The sequence below is a fragment of the Lagopus muta genome, chromosome 4, assembly GCF_023343835.1.
Source record: "Lagopus muta isolate bLagMut1 chromosome 4, bLagMut1 primary, whole genome shotgun sequence".
Lineage (NCBI taxonomy): Eukaryota > Metazoa > Chordata > Aves > Galliformes > Phasianidae > Lagopus > Lagopus muta.
This window is the reverse complement of record NC_064436.1, coordinates 29,716,809-29,744,258: the sequence shown is the minus strand read 5'-3', so window position 1 is coordinate 29,744,258 and position 27,450 is coordinate 29,716,809. Positions and strand designations below refer to the sequence as shown.

Genomic DNA, 27,450 nt, shown 5'->3' with positions numbered 1-27,450 from the left:
CTCCCCATGCTCCCTGCCCCAGGAACAGAAGGCACACTCCTCTGGGTGGATAACACTTCTCCAAAATGGGGTCAGCAGGCGCTGGGTTTTTCCCCTCTTGCCACAGAGTTGGGCAACCTCTGGTCTAGGGCACCCTCCATCCATCCACAGCACACAACCCAGGTGTGGGGTAGCAAGATGCTGTTCGGGGGGGTTCCCTGCAGGGTCAGAGGCCAGCTGCCAGCCCCTTTATTGCTGTTCACAAGCCAGAGTGACAGTGCTGGGGCTCTTCACAGAGGCCAGTTTCTGGTCCATTCTGGTACAGGACAGACTGAAAAGTAACAAGCATTATTTACCTAGTGACCTTACCTTGTACAGTAGGGACCAAAATCCTCTCTTTAGTAGATCAGTGAGTCAATTAGTGGATCCCCTGATAAATCCTCTTCCAGTTTGTAGTCACCTGCCTCTACTACTCCTGAAGGAATCAGCTTAATGCAGGGAAGATTAAGATACACTGACTGGCACTTAAACTGGCATGTGCTTAGAATCCTCATTTTTGCTTATTCATTTATTCTCCTGCAGTGGTATGTTCATTTTATTCCTTGCAGGAGGGCATCACTATCACATCAGTATCTCCAGCCAATGCTTGGATTGCCAATGCCAAGCACACTAAACTCACTAGAAACATATAAAATCATTTTCTCCTGTGCCATGTCCTGCTTAGGCTGTGCTGCTCCCATCCAGCAGCCAAACCGACCCACACTTCGACCCAACTGAAGCTCCAGGTTTGCCCTGTAAAGTGTGGCACTAATACCCATACCCAATAATGCCACTATCCTTGGGCATGGCAGAGATGTTGTAGCATCCCATGAGAGGGTCTAGATTGTCTTAGTTTTCCCATAGAAGCCTGGTAAGAACAGTAAGGGTGTGAAATGCACCTTTAAAAACATACAAATGTATTATGTCTCTGTTGGGACCATTCTTCCCTGTCTAAGAAGGGGCACACTCAGCCCATCTCCCCCACAGCTGTAAAGGGCTGCTGGCTTTATGCTGAGCACTCACCTTATTAGGCACTGAATTTCCTAATGCTGTGCAGGTGGTTGCTGTCAACTTGAAAAGGACCTTCAAGTAATGAGTCTGGTTTTACAGTTCCCAAAAGGATGTGTAGAAAGGGTCATTTCATTACACCTCTGAAACCCCTGCAGGGGTTTCATGATTGCATTTTTCTTGCTTACCATTACCACCTAACTATACCACAGGTATGACAGTAGAAATAATAATAATGTTACAGTCAGGGTGTGCCATGGAAAGTGGGTGAGGTTTTACAGCACCTTAGTGGTAACTCTCACGTGCCCAGGGCAAATTTAGAGTTGTTCATCCTGGACTATGGAAAGAGAGAGACTGTGTGAACTCTCCCTTGGTGGGAGAGGGTACCAGGGCAGTCATAACAGCACAGCAGGACAGTGGGTTTGTGGAGACTTTTTGGAGCGTGGTGACGCCCATTCACTCTGGTATGTTTAAGGGTTCTTTCTCTTTCCAAGTAACTTTTCATCAGTTTAATCCAGTGAACTCAACAGCCCACAGATTTTTGTGCTCTCTCTGATTGCAGAGACATGAATTTGCAAACCTGCTCTTTCTGCAAGGTTCTTTTTGGACATGACAAGGAGGGGAAAGCATGTTTCTGTTTCATAACTTGCCAGGCAACCCTAGCAGGTAGGTTGGATGATTAGCCAGCCTAGGCTGCCCAGACAAACAGAAACACCTGTTATCAACACTTTCATAGATTACTGAAAGGTACCATGGGGATAGCACTGTTCCCACAAGGCTTTAGGAGCAAAGGTGAAGATATATTTCTTAAAGGGCTTAAAAACCTTGCAATTTTATTTCAGTCCATTGAGCACAGATGTCTTAGATGCTATCGAAACACAGGGATATAGACCTTTTGTACCCCAGGACCAAGTATTATGCAGCACTGAAAATCTTCATACTGAATATTCACCAGAAAAAAAACATTCATCTAGCACAGTTATCATAGACTGTTCCTGGTTAAGTGTCCAGGCCTGGAGCAATTGCATGATGTGGACAGCTGTGGGAGTCCCCACCATGCAAAAAAACACAGCAGGTGGAGCATTGCTTTGCTGCTTAATATCACCTGGCTGAAAACTTTCAGGGCACACAGCCCCAGCAAATGCTTGTTAGACAACAGCTCAGCACCACAAAGACCTTTGTGTTGGCAAGCTGCTGCTAGGGCATCTCACTGCAGACCCCCTGAAAGGTGCCTGCTGACTTATTTCCCTGTCACACCTACCTGCTGCAGGCAATACTGCAAGCATGGCTGCCTGGCACCTTGGTGGGAACCGCTTGCAGGACGCTGGCCCCCTGCCTCCAGGTCAAGACAAGACATGCTCAGGAAAGCAGTACTCTTTTCAGGAGCCAAACAACAGTTTCAGCAGTTTCTGCCAATTGGCTCTTCAAGAACTTTTGCTTGCAAAAGTGCAAGGGGGGTAAACGGTAACTGCACAAAGTCCACCTCCAGACTTGCTGCATTACAGAGCTGGCATTCTTTCTGCAGCAGTTCACACACAACTAACACAGCCACATCCAAACCTTGCATCAACTGCCACCCTGCAGCCCTGCTTGGACACAGCTTTGCAAAGGCTGTCTCAAGATCCATCTGAGGGAGGAGTCACACGTATCTCAGCCAGGTCTCTCAACGCATATGGTGATCATAAAGCTTTCTCCAGTTCTAGGAAGTTACTTTTCTTTTTTTTCTTTTTCCTTATGGTGGCAAGTGCTATGAACAGACAAACATCCCCACACACAATGGTACTTTCAGCGGTTCTGCAACCTGAAGGAATTAAGCAATACCATTGACAAGAGGAGAGTCCCAGGAAAATATTTGTTATTTGCTTATGCTTTCCAGGAGGGAAAACGAGGCTTGCTGCAGGCAGATATAGAAGTACCCCCCTTCTGCTGCCCAAACTGCTTTTGAGTTCAATCTCTTGTAAAGCTGTAGAGAGCAACAAAGTTAGCAGGGGCAACCTAGACATACTCAGGTGCATATAATGCACCTGAGTACATGGAAGGGGTGGAGCCAGGATCCACCCCTTCCCAGACCTCATTTAAGGGTTGGCATTGCAGGCAATAGTTTCTTGCTGGAGTTCCCTACCTGAGTCTTTCTGAAGGTAAGCAGATTCTTTTCTTTGTTTCTATGCCTATTGCATTTGAGGGAATCTTTGCTTGCTGAGCTTAGGACTTTGCTATTCTACTATCATTATTATACTTTCTGTTGCTTTACAGCACCCCACAGTACAGTTTGCCCTCTTGGCTATCAGTAGATTGCACTGGCTCACAATAAGCCCGCAGTCAACAACACCCCCAGAGACCTTCCTGCTAAGCTGCTACCCAGCCACTCATTTCTGATCTGTACCTGTATGTGGCAATGTTCTGGCCCAGATGCAGCATGTTTAGTATTTTCCTTTGCTGAACTTCATGCTTGCTAATTGTCTAGTGCTCAAGTGTATCGAATTCCTCTGCAAAGGTCTCTCTTTCCTTCAGGAACTTAACAGCATTTTCCAGTTTAGTGTCATCAGCAAACTTGTTGAAGGTGTATTCTACTAATCCTGCAACCAGATCACTGATAGAAGTGGTGAACACAAGCGGCTCTAGAATGGAGCACTGGGGGAATACTGCTAACAATCAGCTCACAAGCAGTTGTAGACCCATCCACTTTGAGCTCAGCTATTCATTTAGCTCATCACCTGGCATATCCTGTGTTTATCAGACAGATGAACAATTTGTTCAGGGAGATGCTGTGAGTGACAGTATTATAGGTCTTATTAACAATCCAGAAAGATTACATGTACTGCCTTTCTTTCATCCACCAAATGGGTAGTATTTTGATAAAAGATCAGATTGCTAAGGCAGGACTTTTCTTTGATGAATATATGTTGACTATGCTTGATAATACCTTTATTTTTTAACTGCCTCCTAACAGCATCTAGGACAATCCTCTCCATAACTTTTCCAGGTGCTTAAGTTAGACCAACAGGTCTATAGTCCCCTGGGTTTTCTTTTGTGCCTTTCTTGTCGATCAGTATAATGCAGCTTGGTAAATTGCTGAGAGGAGTCCAGCTATAACATCTGCTACTTCTTGAAGTACTTAGGGGTCAGGGCCCATGTACTTCTGAACATTCAGCAATACAGCTTGTCCTTTACAATTTCAGTACACAGCTTCCCTTTTGAAAGGAAAGGCAGGCACTGTTTGTAATGAGGAGCAGGGAGAAAGGTGTTTTGCTTGTCCAGTGTAAATCCCCAAGTAAGCCACACCTGAGAGGCCTAGGGCACAGCCTGGACACCCAGTCTGCAACCATCTGCAACCTGGGCTGCCCGCCTTTCAGTGTGAAGTAACAAGACTGCAAAGTCTGTGTATCTCCTTAGGATACAACCACTTGACAGCTCTTTGTATTGTTTACCCTGGGTTGGTATCCTTGGTCCCTTCCAGTGCAGCTGCATAGCAATGCGCTTGCACATGCTATGGCAACTGCTGCTGACTGCAGGGTGCCAGCAGCTGAGGCTGCTGGATGGAGCACAGCTACCTCCCCCCACAGGCACTGTTCTGGATGACCAACACCACTAACCCACAGCTCCCACTGGCCCAACCTAAGTACCCACTCCCTTTAAACACCATTTCACTGTCCCAGAAGGGCCAGCTGTGTCATTCCTTGTTGAGGTAAATGAAGCCGAGACCAGTGGTTAGAGTAAAATGTTCTGCTTTATGCATCAGACAAAACTACAAAACCCTTGTATAATAAATTTAATTACAAAAAGTGTTTTTTGCCACACTCTTTAGACTCAGTCATATGACCAGAGCATAGTTACAGGGATATCAATACTGGGAAAGTAATGCACCTCTGCAATTCATCTTTCTCATCTGCTATGCTAACCGAAATCACTTTAAAAAAAAAAAGTTATATTTCTCACCCATAAGACTGCTTGCTGCTGCACAATCTGGACCAAACCAAAATAAGACACTTAGACTGATGGAATCTTCCACTCTGATACCACCTTAACTGCTTTCAGTCACTACTTTAAATTATACTTTGCTTACAGGGAAAAACTAGAACAGAAATACTTAATGTCTTACTGCCTTTGTGTTCTTGTTCTTATCCAATAAAGTAGTTGCAACCTGCCCAATTTCCAGGAATTACCAAGTAGCCACTCTCTTAAAAGGAAACTCCTGAGGCTCTTGGGAAGTAGGGTCTCATTTCTAACAGCACAATACTGCTAACAGGGCTCTCTAAAACCTGTTACCTATAATCATTTAAACCTGAGACATCAGGACAGTTTATTCACTGGATACAACTTTGTTTCATTAAAATAAATAGTTGACTCCAACCTAGCAAGATGCCACCTTAACCTAAGCTATAAATACCCTTAACTCTGCTGCCTGAGAGTTTCATTTCCCCCTATAAATATGCTACAAATATATTATTTTCCAGAGTTATTTTCAAAACGCTATAAAAACAGATTTTCCTACCAACTAGACATGATTTTCAGAGGAACTACACAGACAGAAAGAAAAGCTATCTTTACATTTCTGTTACCATGTGGCAAACTGACTGTAGATGAGCACCCCATCTTCCACAGCTGCAAATACTGTGTTGTAGGAAAAGAGCTGTCACTGCACTTCCAAAACCAGCTGTGCTATCAGCTCCTTGGCATCCTTCATGCTGGAGGAGATCTCTGAGCCATCCTCTGCCACGTGGGTACCAAGCAAGAACATCTTCCTCTTGTCTCCGATATCAGACAGTGCCAGAGCATCGTAGATATCTGTGATGCAATATGCACCTTCAAGGTCCTAATACCAAAACAAGTCAATCAAAACAAGCCTATTAATTGCAACAGGGAGGCAAAGGGTCTCAAAATTTCTGGGGGCATCGTTCTTATGTACCTCTACGAGACCAAGTTTCCATGCCCTGAAATGCTTTGGAAACAAAATGCTTATCCTTAATTTTTTCTCAAAGAAATAAGAAGCAAAGGTACGTTCTTGTTTCAGTAAGACCTGCATCTTACAGATCTAAAACTCAACCTCAGATTACTTCACTCTATGGTCAACAGGTGCCCTCAGAAGCTTCTCCCCTCCCTTCCCCCTCTACCCCCCCAATCCACATAGCCTTAATTGAAGAGCTTTGCTGCTGTTTTCAGAGTCGCAGCCAGTCAACGTTCAGCTAGGCACAGGAACCCCTACCTGCTTGTTGGCTAGAACCACCACTGGCAGGGTGGAGTTGTTCTGGATCAGTTGATGAAGTAGCTCTTTTGCCACAGGCAGTCGGGCATGATCAGCTGAATCCACAACATAGATGAGCAACAACACTTTGGGCAGATACATCTTCCAGTACGAACGTAGAGATTCGCTGCCCCCAACTGGAAGAGTAAACAGCAGCACAAAATTCACCAAATAACCCAAAAAGCATAACATCCATAATGCAGGCAGCAGACCCTGGGGTGAAAACCCAAGGCCTACTGTATGCAAGACTGGAAATAGCTTTATTCCCCCCATCTGAGTCCCATGCAGGCTTATGTGTATGTTCAGAAAAAAGTCTTTTCATTTTAAGTTCTGGAGGTTTGTTTTTTATGGTTGCTCTCTGCCTTGTAGGTTCTTTCTCTCAACCTAGAAGGGAGAGCAGAAACAGGTTCAGTGTCCATAAGGGTCATGTGAGAATGTCCCCACATGATCAGTCCACATGCCCCTCACAAAACAAAGGAGCCTACAATTTCCAAGAGAGAAATTTAACCCTAGAGTGGAAAAGGCTCTCATTAGATCTGTGTAACGTCAGGGGCCAATTCAAAACTCCCAGGGCTTTCACACTGTCAAAGCTGCAGAGGTACCTTAGGAAGAAATAAAAATCAAGTTCCAGCAGGCTCTTTGAGCTGTCCTTAGGTGGCAGGAGTAATCTTTGCACAGATTACATTTCTACCAGGTCTCTTCTCTGCTGACTACGCTTTTCATATTCAAAACAAGGGCTTATAACAATATGAAGCCACATGTCTAAGACTGCTGTTACCATCTAAGGACAATGTGGTGGCTTGTTGAATTTTGAGACAGGAATAGCGTATTGTTAAACACTTCAGACGTATTTTCAGCTCTTCAGATCCGTTCCATTCCTTTCAGGAAAAGGTTGGGGGGATGAGAGGTCCTCTGCAGAACAACACGCTCAAGGGTCGTGGGTGACTTGACTCCAAATGTAACAAACTTCCAAAGTAGTATACTTGGGGTTTTCTATGACAGCTTCCTGCCTTATTTAGGAATTCTTCAAAATTGACATGCTAGCTAATCTGTTGTGTTTCAAAGCAATTTTGCTTTCACTTAAGTAAAAATGATTTAGTAGTTTCAAGAATGTACAAAGAAAAGCAACATCTCCCTGCTAGGGAGTATGTGCTTGTTCTAATCATAGAATCATCGAAGCCTTAGAGGTGGAAGGGACCTTTAAAGCCCATCTAGTCCAACCTCCTGTAGTGAACAGGGACACCTACAGCTACATCAGGTTGCTCAGAGTCCCATCCAGCCTGGCCTTTAATGTCTCCAGGGATGGGCCTTTGCACCACTTCTCTGGGCAACCTGTGCCAGTGCATCGCCACCTTCACTGTAAAAGACTTTTGCCTTATATGCAACTCAATTTTTCCCTTTTACTTTTCTTCTTCAGCTCCAGCATATCTGCAGGCAGAACTGAGATCTGCCACTGCTGAAATATGCCAAAGGGCCATGACTGACATATTATTCTTGGGGCTTATGCCTCCGACAGTACTGTGTTATTTTATAGGCTCCCCGCTATTTCTCTTGTCCAGTGCATTCATACATAGCATAAACCAGGGGTCAGCAACTTACAGCTAATGTTTTTCTTTCCTAAACAAATAGCAATACAGCAGAAGCCAGGCTCTCCTACCACTTACAGAGGCAAGATTCAACCCACTTATCTGTATAATGGTACAAAGAAAAGGAACAATATTCTGTCTGTCCAGGCCAGCAAGATAAAAGTCCTGCTGTCTGCTGATCATAGTATGCCACATAATCACAGCGTAGGCTGCTAACCCCTGCTACAGGCAATGGTACAGACTGAGTAAGTAACCAGATTAGAGCACCATGCAGATTTACCTGGCTGAAACTGGCCTGAGACATTTCATCTCCCATGGGTCAGATTGCAGCCATCACATCTCAGTCACTACCAACCTGGACCAGAGAGGGAAGGATGACTCAGAAACAACACGTTCTGCTGTGGTGCGCATTGTACTGGGCATGAGCAATTCCCAAGCAGGTGCAGAAGTACTGTGGTTGTTTTTTTTTTTTTTTTCAAGCTTAGTTAGTACAGAGCACCTCATTCCTAGCAACAATATCGGGAAATACTGGTGTCTGTCTGATAGGTACAAGGAGAGCAGCACAGAATAGGAGCATATCTGAAGCATCTCCCTAAGGCAGGATTACACTTTGCCTTAGAGACTCTATCTTCCCATCCTAAACACTTACCCACATGCCTGGGAGCAGCACAACTCCTGCCGACAGCAATACTGAGGTGTACCTGGGCTAGCTGCCAAGTGAGTCAGCCAAGCGCTGGTATGAAAAGCAGTAAGGGAAGCACGTGGCCTCCACAGCAGTCTAGCAAGGATGTCAGCCCTCAGTACCAGGGACTGATGGAATCCAGGGCCCCTTCTCCTCTATCACCTCCTATGGAGGCTCTGGAACAAAAGGCATGCTAAGCTTTGCTTCCTGCCTTCTTTCCCCTTAGTATTTCTCTTCTATGCTTGCTCACGTCAGGCTTGAGCACCAATGGGAAGCTGTACAAGGAACAGCGGCCATGCAGGGACACCTGTGCTTTGGACAGGCTTGTTGCTATTGCGTTTAGCAGCACTATCTGAGAGCAGAGCTCCCCCCGGGCAGGCTCAGACAGCACAGACCTCCCCTGACAGCAGGCAGTAATCTTCTTATATCACCAGGGTCGGGCAGCAGAATCTCCAAGAAGAAAACAACCCCAGCTCCGTGTTATCAGATAAGGAGATACAATGGTTCTACAATAGGGGGCTGATCCCTGGGATGCGGGACGGGAGCCTCCACCGGGCTCGGCACGAACGCAGCTCACTCACTCTCCAGGAACTCCATCTGGCTCTCCCCGCCGTAGATGCAGACGGCGTTGAAGCCCTCGGTGGGCGCCACGCTGCGCTTCACCTGGTTGGTGGCAAGCGAGTGGAGAACGCTGCTCTTCCCCGCCCCGTCCAGGCCCAGCACCAGGATCTGCCTGCCGGTTCCCTTCACCTGCTAAAGGAGGGAAGCACGCCCGGTCAGCCGGCCGGGGCCTACCCGCCCCCCGGAGCTCACCGCGGCCGGCCGCCCCGTACCTGCTCAGCGGCGGCGGGAGGAGAGCGGCGGGCCCGGCCCCGCACGTAGGCCCACACCCAGGCCGCCACCGCCGCGCCTCCCGCCGCGGCCAGCACCGCTCCGCACAGCGCCGCGGGCCGCAGCCGGCTGCCCATGGCTACCCCGCGCCCGGCCCAGCCCTGCCCGGAGAGAGGCGGCGTCCCGCAGCTGGCCGAGCGGCTCCCCCTACAGACATGCAGACGGACGTGCCTGCAACGACGAGGCCCCAGCTGGGCGTTGCTGCAGACCTGGAGGTACGCACCGGTGGAAAGAGTGTGGCCTCATCCAGCTGCGGGCTGCAAGTTCCTGATCCTTTGCTCTTCTCGGCTTCTACAGAACCATTAACTCGTAGATTTACCAAGCCAAAAGAACTTGCGTTTTCATCCCTAGCGGTTGTTCTTTGTGAGTATGCCTTTTTTTTCCTCTAGGCTCATTGGTAACTTGGTCCTCTGAAACACAAGTTCCACCCTTGGGTAATGTGGGGAGGAAAAAAAAATACCTCTTATTGTTTTCTTAAACCTACTGATAAGTTTAAAAAGACCACTATGAAGAACCCTGCAGATGCTTTTAAATTGCCAGTGAGGTTGTGTATGCCCCCTCCCTGGAGGCATTCAAGGCCAGGCTGGATGGGGCTTTGAACAACCTGGCTAGAGGGAGGTGTCCCTGCCTATAGCAGGAAGGCTGGAGTGAGAGGATCTTAAAGGTCCCTTCAAATCCAAACCATTCTATGATTCCGTAAGTTTGAAAGAGCAATGAGTGACAAATAATGTTGTATGCTTTCTGGCTTTTTTGTGAATTTATGTGAAGTCATGGTAACATTTCCTCTTCAGGCCTTGGCATCAAATCCTTTCAGATACAGAAGCCTTTACCTCTCAGGTTAACATCTAGCACAATAGCATCTCCCTGAGGTATTATTTCTACCACTGAAAATCTGTGCATAGGGAAAAAATGTTTTTGCAACAACTACAAGTTTCAAGAGATGTTTGAGAGACTACCAGTAGAGTGCTAGGAAGGCAAATGCTCATCCTCAATCTCATCGCCTGCCTCCACTTGAGAAGTGCTATGCTTTTCCAATGCAAACAGCTGTCACAACCAGCCACCTTGTCTTATCTAGTTCTTGCTTTGCCAAGCCGGCTACTAAGAGAGCTGGCTTGCAGGAAAGTGGACAGTGAGTCAGCTCAGCTGCCACACAGTTTGATAGTTTACTTTGGAATCATGAAGGCTGGAAAAGACCTCCAAGACCATCATGTCCAATCCCAACCCACCCCCACCGTGCCCATTAACCACATCCCTCAATGCCACATCTCTACAGTTCTTTAACACCTTTGAGGACAGTGACTCTACCAAGTCCCTGGGCAGCCTGTGCCAATGTCTCACTCATTGTAACAGTCTTGCTGTCCTCCTCAGGTTATCCTCTCCCGCATTATCTAGACCATGTGTTGTTTTTCAGCACCCTATGCACCTCTGCTGTTTGGTGGTCAGTGACTCGCTGGAATACAGCACTGAAGACAATACTTGCATCAGAAACAGAAAAATTCTGTTAGAAGCTTTGACTAGCATATGGGGGAGCAGTGTAACTGTTTCAAGATGTTTTTGGTTATTCCATACCTCTGAGAGGCGAATTTTTTAAAGGCTGCATTTGAATTTGCTAACATCCAGTTCCCTCCATAGTCTGAATTGTGAGATTTATTTTCTTTTCTTAAAAGCTCTATGGAACTCTCTGCTATGGTCTGAAGCTGTGTCCCCTGCCATGAGCAACATCTCACTCAAGCTGCAGAACACTATTCAGCAGGATTGCCGGGGAGAGGTGGGACTCAGCAGAGGAAGCAATCCTTAGGTTGCAATCCTAAAAGAAACATGAAAATCAACCCACAGAGAATGCTGTCACAGTCCCTCACGGGGGATCTGGCTACACATTAAACCCAACCGCCAATCTTCTAACTTATGGTGGGTGAAAGCACTGGAGAACTTTCAAAGGAGCTTGCGGCTCTCAAAAACAGTCTTTCACAAATCCACTATGCTGGCCCAGCAAGTCATTTCTGCAAGCAACTAAAACAGCAGTTGGGAGCAGAAGCTAGGAAGCAGGCACCTCCTGGCACTGCACATATGGAACAGATCTCGTTTCAGAAACAAGCTACAAGCTCTTGTGTTTATTTACAGTTAAGAATGCAGTTCCACAGAAGCACAAGGGATAATCAAGTAACACAGTTGTCCTTTTTACCCAGCCTGGCTCCCTTGCAACAGCACCTCAGCTGCTCCTGCATAACATCCTGTTTGAGAGCAGGAGATGCAGAAGCCCCTCAGACACACTCATTGAGGCTCCTTAGTCTGGTTTATACTGCGTGCTAACAGTTTAGGAGGAAGACAAGCCACAGTAGGTACAAGTGTGAGGAAGACAACCTGGTGAGTAATGTGGTGCCCTATACCAGCTTTCTTCCCCCTGGAGCACCAACAAAGATTTGGATGCAGTCTTTAACCACCACTTGCTTTTGACCTTTATTATACAACCAACATCACCTACTGATGTGTGCACATTATACATTCTGCTTTCTACCACCCTCCTTTCCCCCCTTTCTTCTTCTTCTGTTGTTGTTTCTTCTTGGTGGCTGGGGCACCAGCAGGTTTTTGGTGCCTGGGAGGGATGACATTACTTGCAGCCGATACAGCTGCAGCACTGCCTGGCCGAGGGGAGGTAGGTGGGCTGCTGGCAGTCCTACTGGCATCCCTACAGAGAAGACAAGAAAAAAAGACACCACATGAGTTCACAACCACCTGCAAGATGTGGCACTGTAAGCAGCAGCTTAGAAGAAAGCTAACAGCAAAAAAATAGTAGTTGCCCTATAAAGTAGCAACAGAAAGCCTAAGGATGTGAGAGCATTCACGCAAGGAGACGTTGCTCATCTCAGATGAACTTCAGTGTAGATAGTAGGTGAGCAGTGTGTGACGGGAGCTTGCCTCCAAGGGCAAGCAACCAACTTCTAACAGATGCTCATTCAACGCTAGAAGTCCATAACAATGAAAGCAAGGCTTTCAGCTTTAGAATAGACAGGTAACAGCTCAAGCAATACAAGAGAACCCTTTCAGTCCCCTCCATTACAGGGGTTTAAGACCAAAATCCTCTTTCCCCCATTGAGCATATAGGCATCTCTATGCCAGCTCTCCTGGCAAACACCACTCAAACCAACAGTACCACAAAAGGCATTTAATGCCTTAGTTTTTAGAGACAGCTGTATAAATGAGGAACTGTCATACAGAACTTGCAGTTCCCTGTGTTGCTATTATTTTAAAAGCACTTCCTTCTCCATTTTATTTGCACTTCAGTACCTTCAAGCATGCCTATTAAATCGTTTTGGTTTTCAGTTAACTACAGAGATCTTCTGGAGCAGCTGGTAGAAGGTTTGAGTTACAAAGTACAGTTACCCAGAGCTGGTGAGATGACAGAGACTGGAAAAAACACCCCTCCTAGCCACCCAGGAGTCATTTCCCACACCAGGCCCAGCAGTGGGTACTTACAGTTCAGAGGAACCAGCTGTGGTTGAACCCTGAGTTCCCTTGCCAACCTGGTCCTTCTTCTTGCCCTTCTTCCGTCCACGATAGTACGAACGTTCTCGCATTGGAAGCCACCGCTCAGGATCAGGAGTTACCTTGGGGTCATAGTTCTTGGGCAGCTTTCCTACAGAACAGTTAGTGCCAGGCAATGAGATTGGAGTCAGCTCACTAGACGAGCATCAACAGAAAGCACACAGAGCCCAGAAACACATAACAGATTTCACTGTGGGTCTTCTATCAAGGTGCTCTTCTCACTTCTGTGCAGAAATGTCCCCTACAAAAGGTGTAATCATGAACACCTGAGTAAAGTGAGACCCAGACTTAGCAAAGGGCTCCAGTTGCTAGGGAGCTCAAGGCTGCCTATCAGAAGAAACAATCTGGCCAGCTGTCTGGATCTACCAGAAGATGGGAAACACGACTTACCTTTCTTCTTTTTCTTCTTCTTCTTCACCTCCCCTTGTCTGAAAAGGAAGGCAGGAAACAGTCACTGTGACATAGCACAAACAAAGTCAAACAAATGCTATCTCTAGAAGATGCCAAACATCCCCATCTTTCTAAAAGCTTAGTCTGCTGCTACCTGAAGCTCCTTGCAGTTACACACCAGCCTGTCGGCTACAGTAATACTCTCATCACAACAGGTATGGTTCTTCTGCCTTTCCAAAAAATGACTATGCCAGAGCCAAAGCAGCATTGTACCCTTGCTCTTTCTGTTGATTGTCTCCAGTGAGTTTCCCAGCTTTCTTCCGAACATAGGTTGCTCCATGGGAGTTCTCTAGTGCATCAACATCTACTTTCAGCGACATGGTGTCCGAAGAAGGCAAATGTTTGCTAAGACTACAAAGGAAGAGTTCAGGAATGCAAACCAGGAAGGCTAACATGCAACTGACAAGAGGCAACCAAGTAAGATAAACACCCAGCTTTGTTCAGATAGCAACTGGCAACTTCAGCTTGAATGAATTCAGCCTGGTGGTAGTATAGATACCAGACAGACCTAAGGAGCTAGTCCCAGCTCCCTCAACAACTTCCTGCACAAATTGGGATGAGCTGCTGATTCACTGCCCTTTGACTTTTTTTTTTTCTCCATTTTTTGAGGTGGTGGACAAAACTAGCAACTGTTTGTTCCAGGTGACAAAAGATGTACAGGAAGCCTGATACTTTGGATCAGTGAGAATTTAGCCATATTTTGTTGGACACAGCCCTGCATTACTACCACATGTCTAAAACAGCAACAGGAAAAATGGAGAAACTCCTGTTCTTGGTTTCCCTTAGTGTTAAATTACCAAATCTCAGAGAGGAAGAGGCCAAAGATAAAAGTGTCCTACAATTTCATAGTAATCAAACCATCTAGGAAATAAAGCAGCTCCAGAAAATGTGACCTGGATGTGCAACTGGAAATGTTCCTTGTCTTTCTTCACGAGAGAGTGAGTCTGAATTTCCCACACAAGTAAAATTTCCCACACAAGGAAACAATGCCCAAATGCCACAAGTACCACTGTCAAAAGGATACACTTTCGCTTTTTCAGGGTCCACAAGGGAGTAGGCAGAGATGAGTTGTGCCAAAGTGTGCACATCCTTTGGGTTTTGCCTTTGGAGAACAAAAAGAAAAACCAAGTCACACACTCACTCATTCCAGAGCTTGGAATCACCATACACTGCATGTTACTGTACCACATCTGCTGTCTGTGGGGACAGGCATGTCAGTCTGTGGTCTCTGCCAGAGCACATCTCCACACATCACTTATGCAGACAGGGAGACATGCAGATATCATCACAGTATCATTAAGCAAGCAATGAAGAACAAAATTCTTGCAAGTTACAGATGCTAAGGCTGTTTAATAGACACCCCACTCTCCTCAAATCCCACCAGGTAAATAATAAAAATGAAACTTAGATATCCATGGCTTACGCAGACTAGAAAACAACATGTCCCAGTCATTAAAGTAACCCTCACTACACGCAACAGGCCTCCAGGATAAATCAATCAGGTTTTCAAGTGAATGTCACCTATGGATCAAATGACTTATCCCCTTCAAAAATATGGCTTTGAATGGCAGCCCGTGTATAAAAGAACTCTAAAGAAGGGCTGATGGCAAACCAGCATTGTCAGATGCCACCTGATACCAGAAAGCTTGCAGAGGTCTACAGGCAAAGAATCCCTTTTCAGCAACCACCCAACTCACTTCCAGAGCTCCTCCAAGTCGCTGATTGCTTCTTTCTTCCTGCCATGCTTTAATTTGAAGTTGGCAGCTTCCCTTATCAGTGACAAATGGACAGGAGACTCTGGCTGAAAGGTAGAGCAGCTGTAATTAGTTCTTTGCTTTCACAGCATATAGCCCAGCTCTAATTGCCTTTAATACCACAGACACCTGGCTAAAGAGGACAGAATTAGCACCCTGTCATACAGCAGTAGACCAACTTTGCATTAGTGAGGCAGGACTGCTCACTCCACAGTGATTTCTAATAGGGGATAAAGCCTGACTGCTCTGTTTGGACACTCACAGCTCTCACTCTCCCTCTTTGCAATGCACTTAGAATAATAAAACAGTGATAAAACAAATACTCACAAAATACTCATAGGTCTCCAAAATCCCAACTGGGTGAACTGCTGGGGTTGGGCAACCACAGGAAAAGTTGAACTTGGACTAGCTGTCCTGGTTTTGGCTGGGAGAGTTTATTTTCTTTTAAGTAGCTGGTATAGTGCTATGTATAGGATGAGAATATTCTTGATAACACACTGATGCTTTAGTTGTTGCTGAGCAAAAAGTCCACGACTATTCAGCTTCTCACACTGTCCTGCCAGAGAGGAACTGGGGGGTATATGGAGCTTGAAGGGGACAGAACCAGGACAGCTGACCTAAACTGGCCTAAGGGACATTCCATACCATATGGTGCTGTGTGGAACCCTAAAACTGGCTGGAGCCGGATACAATGCTAGCTAGAAATGACTGCATTACCTCCTCTGTATTGACTTGCCTGGAATTGCTGATACCACTGGATAGCCTGTGTGAAGACCTCAATTGCACTGTCAATGTCTTCTTCATGACTGTACATCGTCACCAATGCAGACACCTGCAAATGTTCAAGAGCAGCTTAAAGCAGATCCCCACAGAAATGGTCTGTAACCAGAGAGCCAGCAGTTAATTTACGAAATTTCCTAAAATGGTCAATGTGAGCTTTCTGCTCTATTCCTAGAAAGGAGTTACTGTCATAGGCAGGATACCAAGGCATGATTTTGCTACCCGGGTTCTTCCAAAGAAACATCCCCACCAATCTTTCCCCTGCAGTACAACTTTAGGAGTGCATTCACACAGAGAACCTCCTTGTCTTAGCACCTTCTTTGCTTGCCATCAGCCACAGTTTCACTAGAAACCCTTTTTCTTGTCCCCATCTCTACCCAAAGAGCCATGAAAAAAGAAATTAGCACCAAGGTGATGAGGTACAGATCCACCTAATTTTCTATACCCTAAACACAACTAGAGTTACTCAGGGCAAGGAGTTTTGCTTACCATACCAGGCTTGTGCTGCAGTTCTTCTATGCTCCTCAGAATCATACAGGCCTTGGTAACGCTGCCTTTTTAGAAAGAAAAGAACATGCTCTTAGTGCCATGGTCACAGTTCACCCTGCCTGCTGGACAGGGCAAGGGACTAGTCTGTGAGCTTCCACTACTTCCAAAGGTAAACAACAGGGACATAACAATCCCCTTCTCAAAAACATTTCCCTCATTTCCAGAAATGAAGGACAAAAGCCTCCACATAAGAGATCCCATTCTTGCTCTTGGCACAGTCTGAAAGGGTTCAGGAGCAGCATTTTGCAGGCAGGTTCTTTTCATCCAGAAGCAACTATGTGCTGTCTGACTGTGTACAGGAATGATAACACCAGGAAGTCCCACACTGCTTGCAGGATGCCTCCTGACCTGATACATTAAATCCTGTCAGTCCTGGCTTGACATGAGCCAGCAATGTGTGCTTGCAGCCCAGAAGGCCAACAGTATCCTGGGCTGCATAGAATGAGGAGTTGCCAGCAGAGCGAAGGAGGGATCATGCCCCTCTATTTTGCCCTCGCGCTGCCCCACTTGCAGTGCTGCATTCAGGCCTGGGGCCCCCAGCACAAGAAAGACGTGGAGCTGTTGGTGGGGATTCAGAGGAGCACCACACAGATGATCAGACGGCTGGAACACCTCTTCTGAGAAAGGCTGAGGAAGCTGGGCTTGTTCAGCCTGGAGAAGGCTCAGGAGAGATCTCACTTTCCAGTGAGATCTCCACTGGATCCAGCTTTCCAGTACTTAAAGGGAACTTCTAATAGGAGAGACTGACTTGTTACATGGTCGGTGATAGTCCTAGTGACAGGAAAGAGGAAAGGCTTTAAACTAAAAAGAGAGTAGATCTAGACTAGAAATTTTTCACTCAGAGTGGTGAGGGGCTGAAACAGGTAGTCTAGAGAAGTTGTAGATGCTCCATCCCTGGCCATGTTAGGTTGGAAGGGGCCCTGGGCAGCCTGATTAGTGGATGGCAACGCTACACATGGCAGGGGGTTTTAAGTAGATGATCTTAAAGGTCCCTTCCAAACCAAGCCATTCTATGATTCACAAAAACTGTGGGCAGCTCTGCCAGGGATCTATGTAACCTCAACACTCAGGCACTAAGCTATAAGCTCTATCCCCCCATAGAGCCATATTTAGAATACCTGACTGAATGCATCTCTGTTCTGCACTCTATCACAACAGTGACTGTAGCAGAGATTGCCCTAAAGACTGTTTTCCCCCAACTCTCACATCATTATAGTGAGCTGACACTTTCCCAAAGGAGGAGACTGAATACCTTGAGCAATTTTTAGCTGGGCCATCGTCAGCTTGATCTCAGCTGCATTGGCAGGGTGCTGCTCTGCAAAGTCCTGAGGATCAAAGGATAGAACAACTCAACATGTGCTAGGGCATCAAGATGCTTTTCTGGTCAACCAGATCCTATGCTCAGTCACAGAAAGCTGGCAAGAACCAAGGGAGTATTTCCAGCATAGGCAAACTTCAGCATGCAGCAGAAGAGAGCCTCAAACTGCCAGTGTCCCATTGTCCTCTTTGATTACAATCCCAGACCACTCATTACTTCCCCAAAAGGGCTGTTGTAGACTGCTTGCAAGCAGAGCCACAGAACCCACTGCTTACCCTTAAAGAAATCTACAAATACCAGAGGTGCAAGGGAATACTTTCCTTTTTAAAGAAGCATGGTTTATTTAGGTGTAAATGCTTTCCAGCAGCATTAAACTAAACTATTATAAGCACAGTCAGATATTCCTGGAAATTTAAACAAGACAAAACAAAGGGAAGTAGCACAGAAGAAAACACATAGAGCTAAGTTTGGGGGGAGCAAGACAAAAGGAGTACTTTGTCTTAACCTACCTGCAGAAGCCCTATGGCCTTTGTATGCTGCTTTTCACGACACAGCTGGGCTGCCTGGATTAGCACAGGAAGCAGATGCTCAGGGCTCTGTGACTGCAGGCTTGCTGACAGTTTGCGGCACTGCTCTGCCTGTGGGGTGGGAGTAGAAAATACATTTTGTTCAATTTATTAGCACCTAATGCTGGCCTGACCTCCAGTTATACCTAACAAGATGAAATGCTAGCAATGAATTCCCTGAAATGGATATAAAGAACCAAGAACAAAACCTCCTAGTAGCATTCAGATGGATTTAAGAACCCGACACATTCAATCTCTCTCCTTCTAGTCATCTCTGCATTGCCTTTGCTGCAGCAACACTCAAGTCACTACTCAACAAGCTGCTCTGTTCTTTAAGGGATATTTTTTTCCCCACTTATGTGCCTAAGCCAAGTAGTCATACCTTCTGCCAGATAGGCTGCATACCCATTTTTATCTAGTCAAATTACCATGGAGGGTGCTAAGCCTGTAACCAACTATTGCAGATCAGTTTCTCCTACCTGGTTAGTATACATTGCCAGCAAAGCTTTGTTGAATTCAATTGCCTGAAGCTGTTTCTTAGAGAGTTTATGCTCAACACCTTCTGCATTGGTCAGTTTCACCTTTTTCTTTGAGTCAAAAACATTTTGGTCCTGGGGAAAAATCACACACGATTAGATGATTTCACTACATTCCTTGAACAAGAAAAAGGCTTTGAATCTGTGATTTAACTACTGTTTAGAAGAAAAGTCATTCCTGTTTATGAAGCAGACAAACAGGCTGAGCAGCCACAAGAAAGGGCCACACTGAAAGCAGCAAGGACATTCTATACCTTGTTAATTGTGATGATGTTGTTTGCGATGACGGCAAGCAGTCCTACATCTGTTGGCCTGCAAATAAGAATAGGAGAAAGCACATTATTATCGAGCAGTGGTCTCTCTACAGGTGGAAGAACAAGCACTTATTTTAGAAAAGCTCCTACTTCAACTTGATTATTTGATTGTAGAGTTGTAGAGCATCCTCTGTACGACCCTGCAGTTGCATGATATATGCCATCTGACCATGAATAATGGCCAGTTCAGCCTCAATGTCTTCTTCAGTCACATCCTGAGAGAAAATCAAAGCAAAAGTAAAATTTAAAAAAACCACAACAACCTGCAATCTCAGCACTTCTTCCATGGTTTCAGCATTCTGAAGGCAAATGTTTATGAGCTTCCTTGAGCCATGTAAGCAGCAAAGAACCCCAGCCACTACAGGTAAAGCCACAGTACAAATGCAAGTGTATCTGGGTTAAACTAGAAAAAAAGAAAGCTTCACCTGCTATTGTAAGAGTTTGAAGGTGCTTTTAGTTTGTGTGCTGAACCTGCCCCTCCGCTTGAAGCAACAGCAGTGAGTACAAGTCACCTAAGTTTCCCATCACCTACTCAGCATGTTCATACACAGCATAAATGGGACACAGGGAGATTTCAAACTGTATCCATACTGCCTGCACCAGTACAGGCAACAACACAAGGAACACAGCAGCAAACAGCTTGCTGTGTTGCACTTCTGCAACAGCTACAATTGCTGCCCCAGCCTCACAAGTTGGTACCAGCAGCAGTGGCAAGTCTTGCTGAGTTAACACTGTACATTGGCTTTGGCCAATGTGGTTGTTTACAGCATGACCTCAGCCTCATTTGTGTTGGTGCAAAGCAAACTTTCCATAACAACATCAATAACTTACAGAGTCTTCTGAGAGTGACTGGCGACACAGCTCTAGAAGAAAAACAAAGGGAAGAATGAAATTTAGAAAACTTAAGGGAAAAAAAAAGGCCTAGAAGCATAAACTGTTTCCATGTATCCCTTGCAGATGCTGAATCCAAACCTTCTGTAGCATTATGAAAGGCAATTGAGTCTACAGGTTTGGTGATGATGACAGTGACCATGAAGGAGAAGACAAGATTATTCTGAAGAAACGTCAAAAACAGAGGAGGTACCATCTCTCCCAAAACTGCCTACTGAGAGCAGAGTCACACACTCATTCTCTTTTCTGAACAAATTTCTTTGAACCTAGCCACTGATCTATTCCATCAGGAATAGATCTTAGTATTAACTACTACCAAAGTCAGTTAAGGTGCTTGAAGCCCACCCTTTACAGGGAAGCAATTCTACCAGTTTTCAGTACAGACTGCTTAACTTTCACTTAATTTTCTCAAGTACTTCATCAGAACGTTACTTGTTTTGCTCTCCAAAGGAATATTATAAAAGCATGCATATAGATTCACTAATGCCAAGAATTGCACCTGCGCAATACAATAGTTGTATGGGAGAGTTGCTATTCTATCAGCAAAATCAGGGCAGAACTGACCTATTTATCTGTAAGAGCAAATAGATCAGAAAAACTCATTTTCTGTCATAGCTTTCCTTTTTAAAAAAGGAAAATAAACAACAAAAAAATCCCACACCCCATAATCTCCCTTTCACCCTACTGAAAAAAAAAACGCTCTTCACAGAAAAAGGAAACCTCATTTCTATTACTGGTATCATGGCTAATTCAGACCATGCATGTTTGGGTCCACAGGAGGGCCACGAAGATGATCAGGGGACTGAAGCACCTCCCCTGTGAAGACAGAGCTGAGAGAGCTGGGCTTGTTCAGCCTGGAGAAGAGAAGGCTGTGGGGTGACCTATTGCAGCATTTCAGTACCTAAAGGGAGCCTACAAACAGGAGGGGAGTCAACTCTTGACAAGAGTAGATAATACCAAGACAAGGGGAAATGGAGGTTGAGGGGAGATTTAGGTTGGATGTCAGGGGAAATTCTTTACAGAGAGAGTGGTGAGGTGCTGGAACAGCTGCCCAGAGAGGTTGTGGATGCCCCATCCCTGGAGGTGTTCAAGGCCTGATTAGATGGGGCCCTGGGCAGCCTGGTCTGGTATTAAATGGGGAGGTTGGTGGCCCTGCATGTGGCAGGAGGGTTGGAGATTCATGATCCTTGAGGTCCCTTCCAATCCTGGCCATTCTGTGATTCTGTAATGTCACATAAAATATACACATAAATATGTATATATGCACTCACAAAACGAAAAGTTAAGAATGAGGTGTTTTATCTATGAGAAGAGATGACACTTAAATCTACTGCCCACTTCAGAAAAACTGCTTAAAAGAATTCAACCTCCATCAGGGGTCTGAAAGAAAGCCAGATGTTGCCACATGTAATGTGGCTCTGGAAAAAAGCAGCAGAGGAATGCTTCTACATAAACACCAGATCTGCCAAGAACCATCTGGACACCTATAAAAAATTCTGACGTTAATCAAGAGTTAAAACTTCCTTCTCTCTGTTTTTAAGTATGCCTAGGAAGACCACAAAGCTTTTAACATCCCATTATGATTTTACCTTCTGCTTTCTGTAATTTCTTCATTGCTTCATTCAGCTTTCCTTGTCCAATCAATGCACACGCATTGTTATAACACAACTCATAGGTAGCTTCTCGAAGGCCCAAGTTTTCCTAGCATGAAAAACAAACATAAACACCAACTGATCTATACTGGCTACAGACACAACCTATAGCTTTCAGATACATTCAAACTATTCCTTGCAAAATAAGTATGCTACAGAAAACTATGTTTTAGAGGCAATTTTACAAGGGCATGCAACTGGCAAATTTTAAGCCACGGTGCAAAGTATTTTCCTTTCCGCTGCACAACAAAGTAAGAGGCAATCAACAAGTGAGCAAGTCACTTACTGGCATTACTCTCTCCCATGTGCTCTGTGCTGCCACAACAGCAGAGAGGTTGGTTTTTCGTTCTTCCTCATATTCATCCTGGGAATTGCGGATGAGATCCCGGTATGCAGCCAGACAATCATCATAACGCTCCAACCTGTACAACTGACAACAGCAAGGGATTAGCCATCAGAACAGCATTTCCTTGCCTTCTTTCTCCCTCCTCACAGGCTGGCTGCAGCAGAGCATCATATGTTTCAGGTTGAACATTATGTTTGCATCTACCTCTAAGAGCAAATTTCTATACGTGAGATTTGCTAGGACTCAAGCAATGAGAACAGATACCTATACAGAGACTCCAGAATTTTTACTCCTAAAATAGCTTCTTTAGAAGCAGAAATTTAAATGGTTTTATTCTCAGACAGCTTTCTTCCAGATTAATGAGAAAAGTTAAATTAATAGTCTCTCAGGCAACCAAGAGAAGATTTGTCCCAAATGAGTGCAGGAGGACAAGCCATCCAGCATACAAAACTGCCACCAGGAAGAAAAGTTTGTTATTACCACTTGTCCATAAAGCTCCTTCAGTTTGTCTGTTTGTTGACTGGCACTCTGAATGGTCTTGAGAGCATTTTCAATGCGATTCAACCTGTATTCACAGTAGGCTTTCTCAAAGGCAATAACATCACTGCAAAGACAAGACAAAGGTTAATAGCAGGCTGCAGTATTCATGCAATAGCTTTTGCCCACCTGAACACACTTGTTTAAGCAGCCCTTATCAATCACAGACTACTAGATTCCCAAAAAGCCAAACACCAGAGGTAAGCACATGATCACAGGTTACTGAATTATTTATCTGTTGAGTACTGTAAAAATCTTAAACAACCTCAAAACAGCAAAAGAACTACCACCTTCCCTAGGACACAGAGACAGGTGGTACTGGCAAGCAAGAAACTTGTATACAAGTCTGTGGGGCCAGATGACATGCATCCCAGGGTTCTGAAGGAGCTGGCTGATGTAGTTGCTGAGCCACTGTCCATCACATTTGAGTAGTCATGGCTGTCAGGTGAGGTCCCCAGTGACTGAAAAAAGGGTCACATCACTCCCATTTTTAAGAAAGGGAGCAAGGAGGACCTGGGGAACTACAGGCCAGTGAGTGTCACCTCTGTGCCTGGGAAGATCATGGAACAGATCCTCCTGAATGACATGCTAGATCACATGAGGAATGAGTGTGTGATCCAAGACAGCCAGCATGGCTTCACCAGGGGAAGGTCATGCTTGACCAATCTGGTGGCCTTCTATAATGGGGTGACAGCATTGGTGGACAAAAGGAAGGCGGCCGATGTCATTTAGCTGGACATGTGCACAAGGCCTTTAATTTGGGCCTGCCCCGCATCCTTATCTCCAAATTGGAGAGATGTAGATTTGAAGGATGGACAACTCAGCGGATTAGGAATTGGTTGAAAGGCTGCAGACAGAGGGTAGTGATCAATGGTTCTGTGTCCAGGTGGTGGCTGGTAATGAGTGGTGTGCCCCAGTGATCTGTCTTGGAGCAGTGCTCTTTAACATCTTTATCAATGACATCGATGCCAGAATTGAGTGCACCCTAAGCAAGTTTGCTGACGACACCAAGCTGAGTGGTGCAGTTGATATGGTGGAAGGAAGGAATGCCATAATCCTTCATAATCCTTACGGTCCCTTCCAACCCTGGCCATTCTGTGATTCTGTGATTATAAGACGGAGAACTTGAAGCCTGTTAAATTTAGGGAAATTACTTCTCCTCTCCATCATATATCAAAAAACAAGCTACAAACTTAGATTCCTTTCATCCCAGGAAAGAAGCTATTTGTGAATAAGATGACAATATTTATTCAGATGTGAATATAAATATGGAAGCACTTCACTACTTCAATACTACAATGCATTTTTCTGGGAAGCTCCTTAACAAAAACAGTATCTGAAACAGAAAACTGCTGCTGCCACACAGTTCCTGGGTAGCAATTCTTATCTCAGTCATTGCACAATGAGTATCTTTATTAGGAAGAGAATTAAATCTGCTTAATGACATAAAAGGGGATACAGAAACTTGATTTGTACTAAAACACAAGTTGTCTTCAAGGTCTTGATTTGGAGAACACATACAAAGGGCTTACACTGTCCTGATAGTTAAAGAAATACCATCAGTATGGCAAAGAAAATGACCCCAAAGAGCAGTATGATGATGTAGCAGAAATGCTAAGTCACGGCCTGAACAAGTGATTCAGCACCTGGTGAGAAGGCAGGGCCAACCAAGGGGAGCTCAGGTGCGTGCAATCCACCTGAGTGACTGGAAGAGGTAGATCCAGGATCCACCCCTTCCCAGATTTCATTTAAGGGCTGGCAGTGGAGGCAAGGGTATCTCTCTCTGGGGGTCCCTACCTATCTGAGGTCTTCCAAAGGTATGTGGTTCTTTTCTTCTATTTCTATGTCTGTAGTTGCTGTGTTTGGGCTTGTTCTCATTTGCTGTAGCTAAAGGCTTTGCCACCTTGATTATTGTGGTACGTTCCATTACATCATTACAGATGAGAAGGCTGTGCAAAGCTAACAGCTTGCTGCTACTAGTAAGGGCTTCTCCCTGTTCTCTTTGTTCCCACAAAAACCATCTCCTTCCCTCCATTAACTATGGTGCTCACCCACCTCAACAAGGAAAATCAACTAATGGAGGTAGATACTACCTAGAACCAGATAGAGGACAATCTCTGTTACTAGATAAAAAACAAGCTGGTAGACCACCTCAGATTAATGCAGGCATCTCTCATGCTCAGAATAAATCAGCATTTTATTGAGAACCTCAACTGCAATGGCTCTGAGCATCTCCTGCTCTTGGGTTGTTTTGTTGTTTTTTTTTTTTCCTCATTGTTACTGATTAGTTCCCTCCACCTGAAGCTGCAGGACTTATCAGGGACTCACAATTTAATATTTTGTAGATGTTAAGACACAACTCACCTGGACAGCACTTTAGTGTGGGTGTTGATTACACTGAGGGCTTCCTTGAAGCTCCCATTCTGGATAAGACATACCACTTTACACTGAAGTGCAGTCACATCATCTTTGCTGATCTGCAGAACTGGAGGGGAAAACAGTTTTAACAGAAGGATCTAACTAGCAGACAGACTATAAAGTGCCATACACTGTTTAAGCTGGAGAAAAACATCTAACAGTTACATCATTTTAAAAGGGTTCTGGCATGGCTTGCTCATGAGAAAACCCTGCCAGTGTGAAAGAGCTCAATACAAGCACTGAACAGAACTGACTGCTATGGTAACCTGCCTGGAACAGAGCTGCACTGAAGGAGCTGTACACACCTGAGCAAACCTTTCATTGGCATTTCACTTCCAGACAGAGAACAGTGCCAAGATCTGTCTCAGTGCCACGTAAGGCACAGTCAGGAAGAAAGGGTCTGGGCCACAAGTCTTACGGGGAGCAACTGAAGGCGCTGGGGTTGTTCAGCCTGGAGAAGAGGAGGCTCAGGGGAGACCTCATGGCTCTCTGCAATTGTCTGATAGGAGGCTGTGGTGAGGTGTGGGTTGGCCTCTGCCCCCAGGTAAGAGCGAAAGGATGAGAGCGAATGGCCTCAAGTTGTGGAAATGGAGGTTCAGGTTGGCTATTGAGACATGCTGCTATTAGGACACGCATCTTCACCAAAAGGGTGTGATGTGTTGTCTCAGGTGGAGGTATGTGTAGACGTGGTGCAGCGGTGGGCTCGGCAGTGCTGGGTGATGACATTAGAAACCTTTTCCACGTCCATGCAGGGCGCTTCAATTCCGGGGGGAGGTGGGGAGGGTGAGCACGATCAAAACCCAGCAAGGCCGATTCGACACGCCGCTCCAGGCAGAGGAGGGCGGCTCGGTTCCCTCCAGGCTCCCCAGGGCAGCCCCGCTCCCCGAGTCCCCCTTCCTAACGCAGCACGAGCACACGACACGGCGGCGGGCCGGGCTCTCTCGCTCACTCACTCTTGTTGACGGACTTGAGCGCGCGGGCGAAGTCACCGTTCTGGCCGCAGCGGTTCACCTCGCTCCACAGCGCCGCTGCCGCCCCGGGGCCGCCCGCTGCCGCCGCCATCTCGGAGCCGGGAGGAGAGCTGCGGAAAGAGCCCCGGAAGCGGAAAGGCCGCACCGCCACGTCCCGAGCGTGGGCAAGGGCTGCCCGCGCTCCTCCCTCCTTTCTCACAGCGTTTCCCTTCCCCTGGCGGCGGCTGTCAGCCGGCAGGAGCAGGGTGCACGTTAGCAAATGAATCAATGGGTCACAGCAGAGGGCTACGAAGATGCTCAGGGCTGGAGCACCTCTCCTGTGAAGACGGGCTGAGGGAGCTGGGCTCGAGAAGACCTCATTGCGGCCTTCCAGCTCTTCAGGGGGAGCTCATGAACAGGGGTTTGATAGTCTGCACTGTGTAAAGTGGCCTTATCTCTTCAAGGAAAGGCAGCACCGGTACCTGAGGGCAAATGAAACAAACTCGCTTGAGGACTGAGGCACCTGCTGCTGTTTCTTCAGCGGGACTGACAACCGTGTTAAAGAAAGAAAGTGCACCATTAGTACTTGAAACAAAACACTCTTTATTGTGAGAGTATTTCTGGATTAAATGTATAGAACTTGGACTGCCATTTAAAACTGTTGTTCAAAGCTGTATAGGGTGGCAATGCTGTCTCAGTGCCTGCTATGAGGGAAGATCACACCTCTCAACTGTTGGCTCATAAAGCAGAGCTGGGCTGAGTGAAGTTGGTGTGCAAGTGAAAGAATGTCATGCTGCAACATTTAAAAAAAAAAAAAGTCCAACAAGGACATGGATGGTTCTACAGCCTGGAAATTCTGAGTAGCATTACCTTTGAGAAGCAGGCTAGCAGCACAGGAACTGTGATTGATCCCACCAATCCTACTAACCACAGACCAGGAGACAGTAAACTCAGATTTGTGCCAATCTGAAGCATTCCTCCTTTGGAAGAGCGAAGACTGCCAACTTAGCCAGTAGTTTGGAACATTCTTTTGAAGAATCTATTGCTTGGGGGTTGGAGATGCAGAAGTGTCATCAAAAAAAGGTCAGGAAATGAATGATTTTACAGCCCTTCATCATCTTTGAATGTCACCATTGCAGCCAGTTTGGTGAAGCACTTAGTCATGGCTGAAATATTTCCTGGTGCTGACTGGCTTCTGCACTTGACACCTATTTATTCCTCTACTGGTATGGATAAAATTGAGCTCTGATTTTATACACAGGATGACATTAACAAAGTAGCAGTGCTGCCCCTACTTGCTGGTAGAAGTTTCATGGTCCTATCAAACAAGTTGCCATGATTACTATTTGTATTCAGATACTCAAGCTTTGTATTTTATTTACATCTGTGTACAAACATTACAGCTAAGGCCTGCTATCC

At 45.8% G+C, this 27,450-nt stretch overlaps 2 protein-coding genes across 4 annotated transcripts; both read right to left on the bottom strand.

The window, feature by feature from the left end:
- Positions 1-1,390: 1,390 nt before the first annotated feature.
- ARL9 (ADP ribosylation factor like GTPase 9) lies at positions 1,391-9,604 on the bottom strand. 3 transcript variants are annotated; one of them, XM_048943233.1, is made up of 4 exons: positions 9,118-9,231; positions 8,135-8,209; positions 6,230-6,405; positions 1,392-5,839 (listed from the first exon to the last, which is right to left on the bottom strand). In XM_048943233.1, exons 3-4 carry the CDS (start codon positions 6,368-6,370, stop codon positions 5,660-5,662), a joined length of 321 nt encoding a protein of 106 aa, XP_048799190.1. In that variant the 5' UTR covers positions 6,371-6,405; positions 8,135-8,209; positions 9,118-9,231; the 3' UTR covers positions 1,392-5,659. The 3 variants fall into 3 exon arrangements, with proteins under 3 accessions (XP_048799191.1, XP_048799190.1, XP_048799189.1); XM_048943232.1 differs by lacking the exon at positions 8,135-8,209 and adding an exon at positions 9,370-9,604 and having other exon boundaries at positions 1,395-5,839; positions 9,118-9,289; XM_048943234.1 differs by lacking the exons at positions 8,135-8,209; positions 9,118-9,231 and adding an exon at positions 8,504-8,975 and having other exon boundaries at positions 1,391-5,839.
- A 2,092-nt stretch (positions 9,605-11,696) lies between these two features.
- SRP72 (signal recognition particle 72) lies at positions 11,697-26,204 on the bottom strand. Its single transcript, XM_048943228.1, has 19 exons — positions 26,035-26,204; positions 25,028-25,148; positions 22,607-22,730; positions 22,067-22,210; positions 21,718-21,829; positions 20,069-20,100; positions 19,328-19,452; positions 19,178-19,235; positions 18,867-18,998; positions 18,331-18,459; positions 17,756-17,828; positions 16,444-16,508; positions 15,907-16,006; positions 15,118-15,217; positions 14,445-14,522; positions 13,634-13,771; positions 13,361-13,398; positions 12,902-13,061; positions 11,697-12,113 (listed from the first exon to the last, which is right to left on the bottom strand). Exons 1-19 carry the CDS (start codon positions 26,141-26,143, stop codon positions 11,939-11,941), a joined length of 2,013 nt encoding a protein of 670 aa, XP_048799185.1. The 5' UTR covers positions 26,144-26,204; the 3' UTR covers positions 11,697-11,938.
- Between the last annotated feature and the right edge of the window lie 1,246 nt (positions 26,205-27,450).

What these genes read in the sequence shown, in the direction of transcription:
- ARL9 (XM_048943232.1), bottom strand. Translation starts at nt 9,504, where the DNA reads ATGGGCAGCCGGCTGCGGCCCGCGGCGCTGTGCGGAGCGGTGCTGGCC. An exon ending in CCAGATGGAGTTCCTGGAGA is followed by an intron (nt 6,406 to 9,117) that starts GTGAGTGAGCTG and finishes TTACTCTTCCAG; the next exon opens with TTGGGGGCAGCGAATCTCTA. An exon ending in TGGTTCTAGCCAACAAGCAG is followed by an intron (nt 5,840 to 6,229) that starts GTAGGGGTTCCT and finishes TTTTGGTATTAG; the next exon opens with GACCTTGAAGGTGCATATTG.
- SRP72 (XM_048943228.1), bottom strand. Translation starts at nt 26,143, where the DNA reads ATGGCGGCGGCAGCGGGCGGCCCCGGGGCGGCAGCGGCGCTGTGGAGC. An exon ending in AGTCACTCTCAGAAGACTCT is followed by an intron (nt 19,453 to 20,068) that starts GTAAGTTATTGA and finishes ATTTTCTCTCAG; the next exon opens with GATGTGACTGAAGAAGACAT. An exon ending in TGCAGCACAAGCCTGGTATG is followed by an intron (nt 16,007 to 16,443) that starts GTAAGCAAAACT and finishes GAACATTTGCAG; the next exon opens with GTGTCTGCATTGGTGACGAT.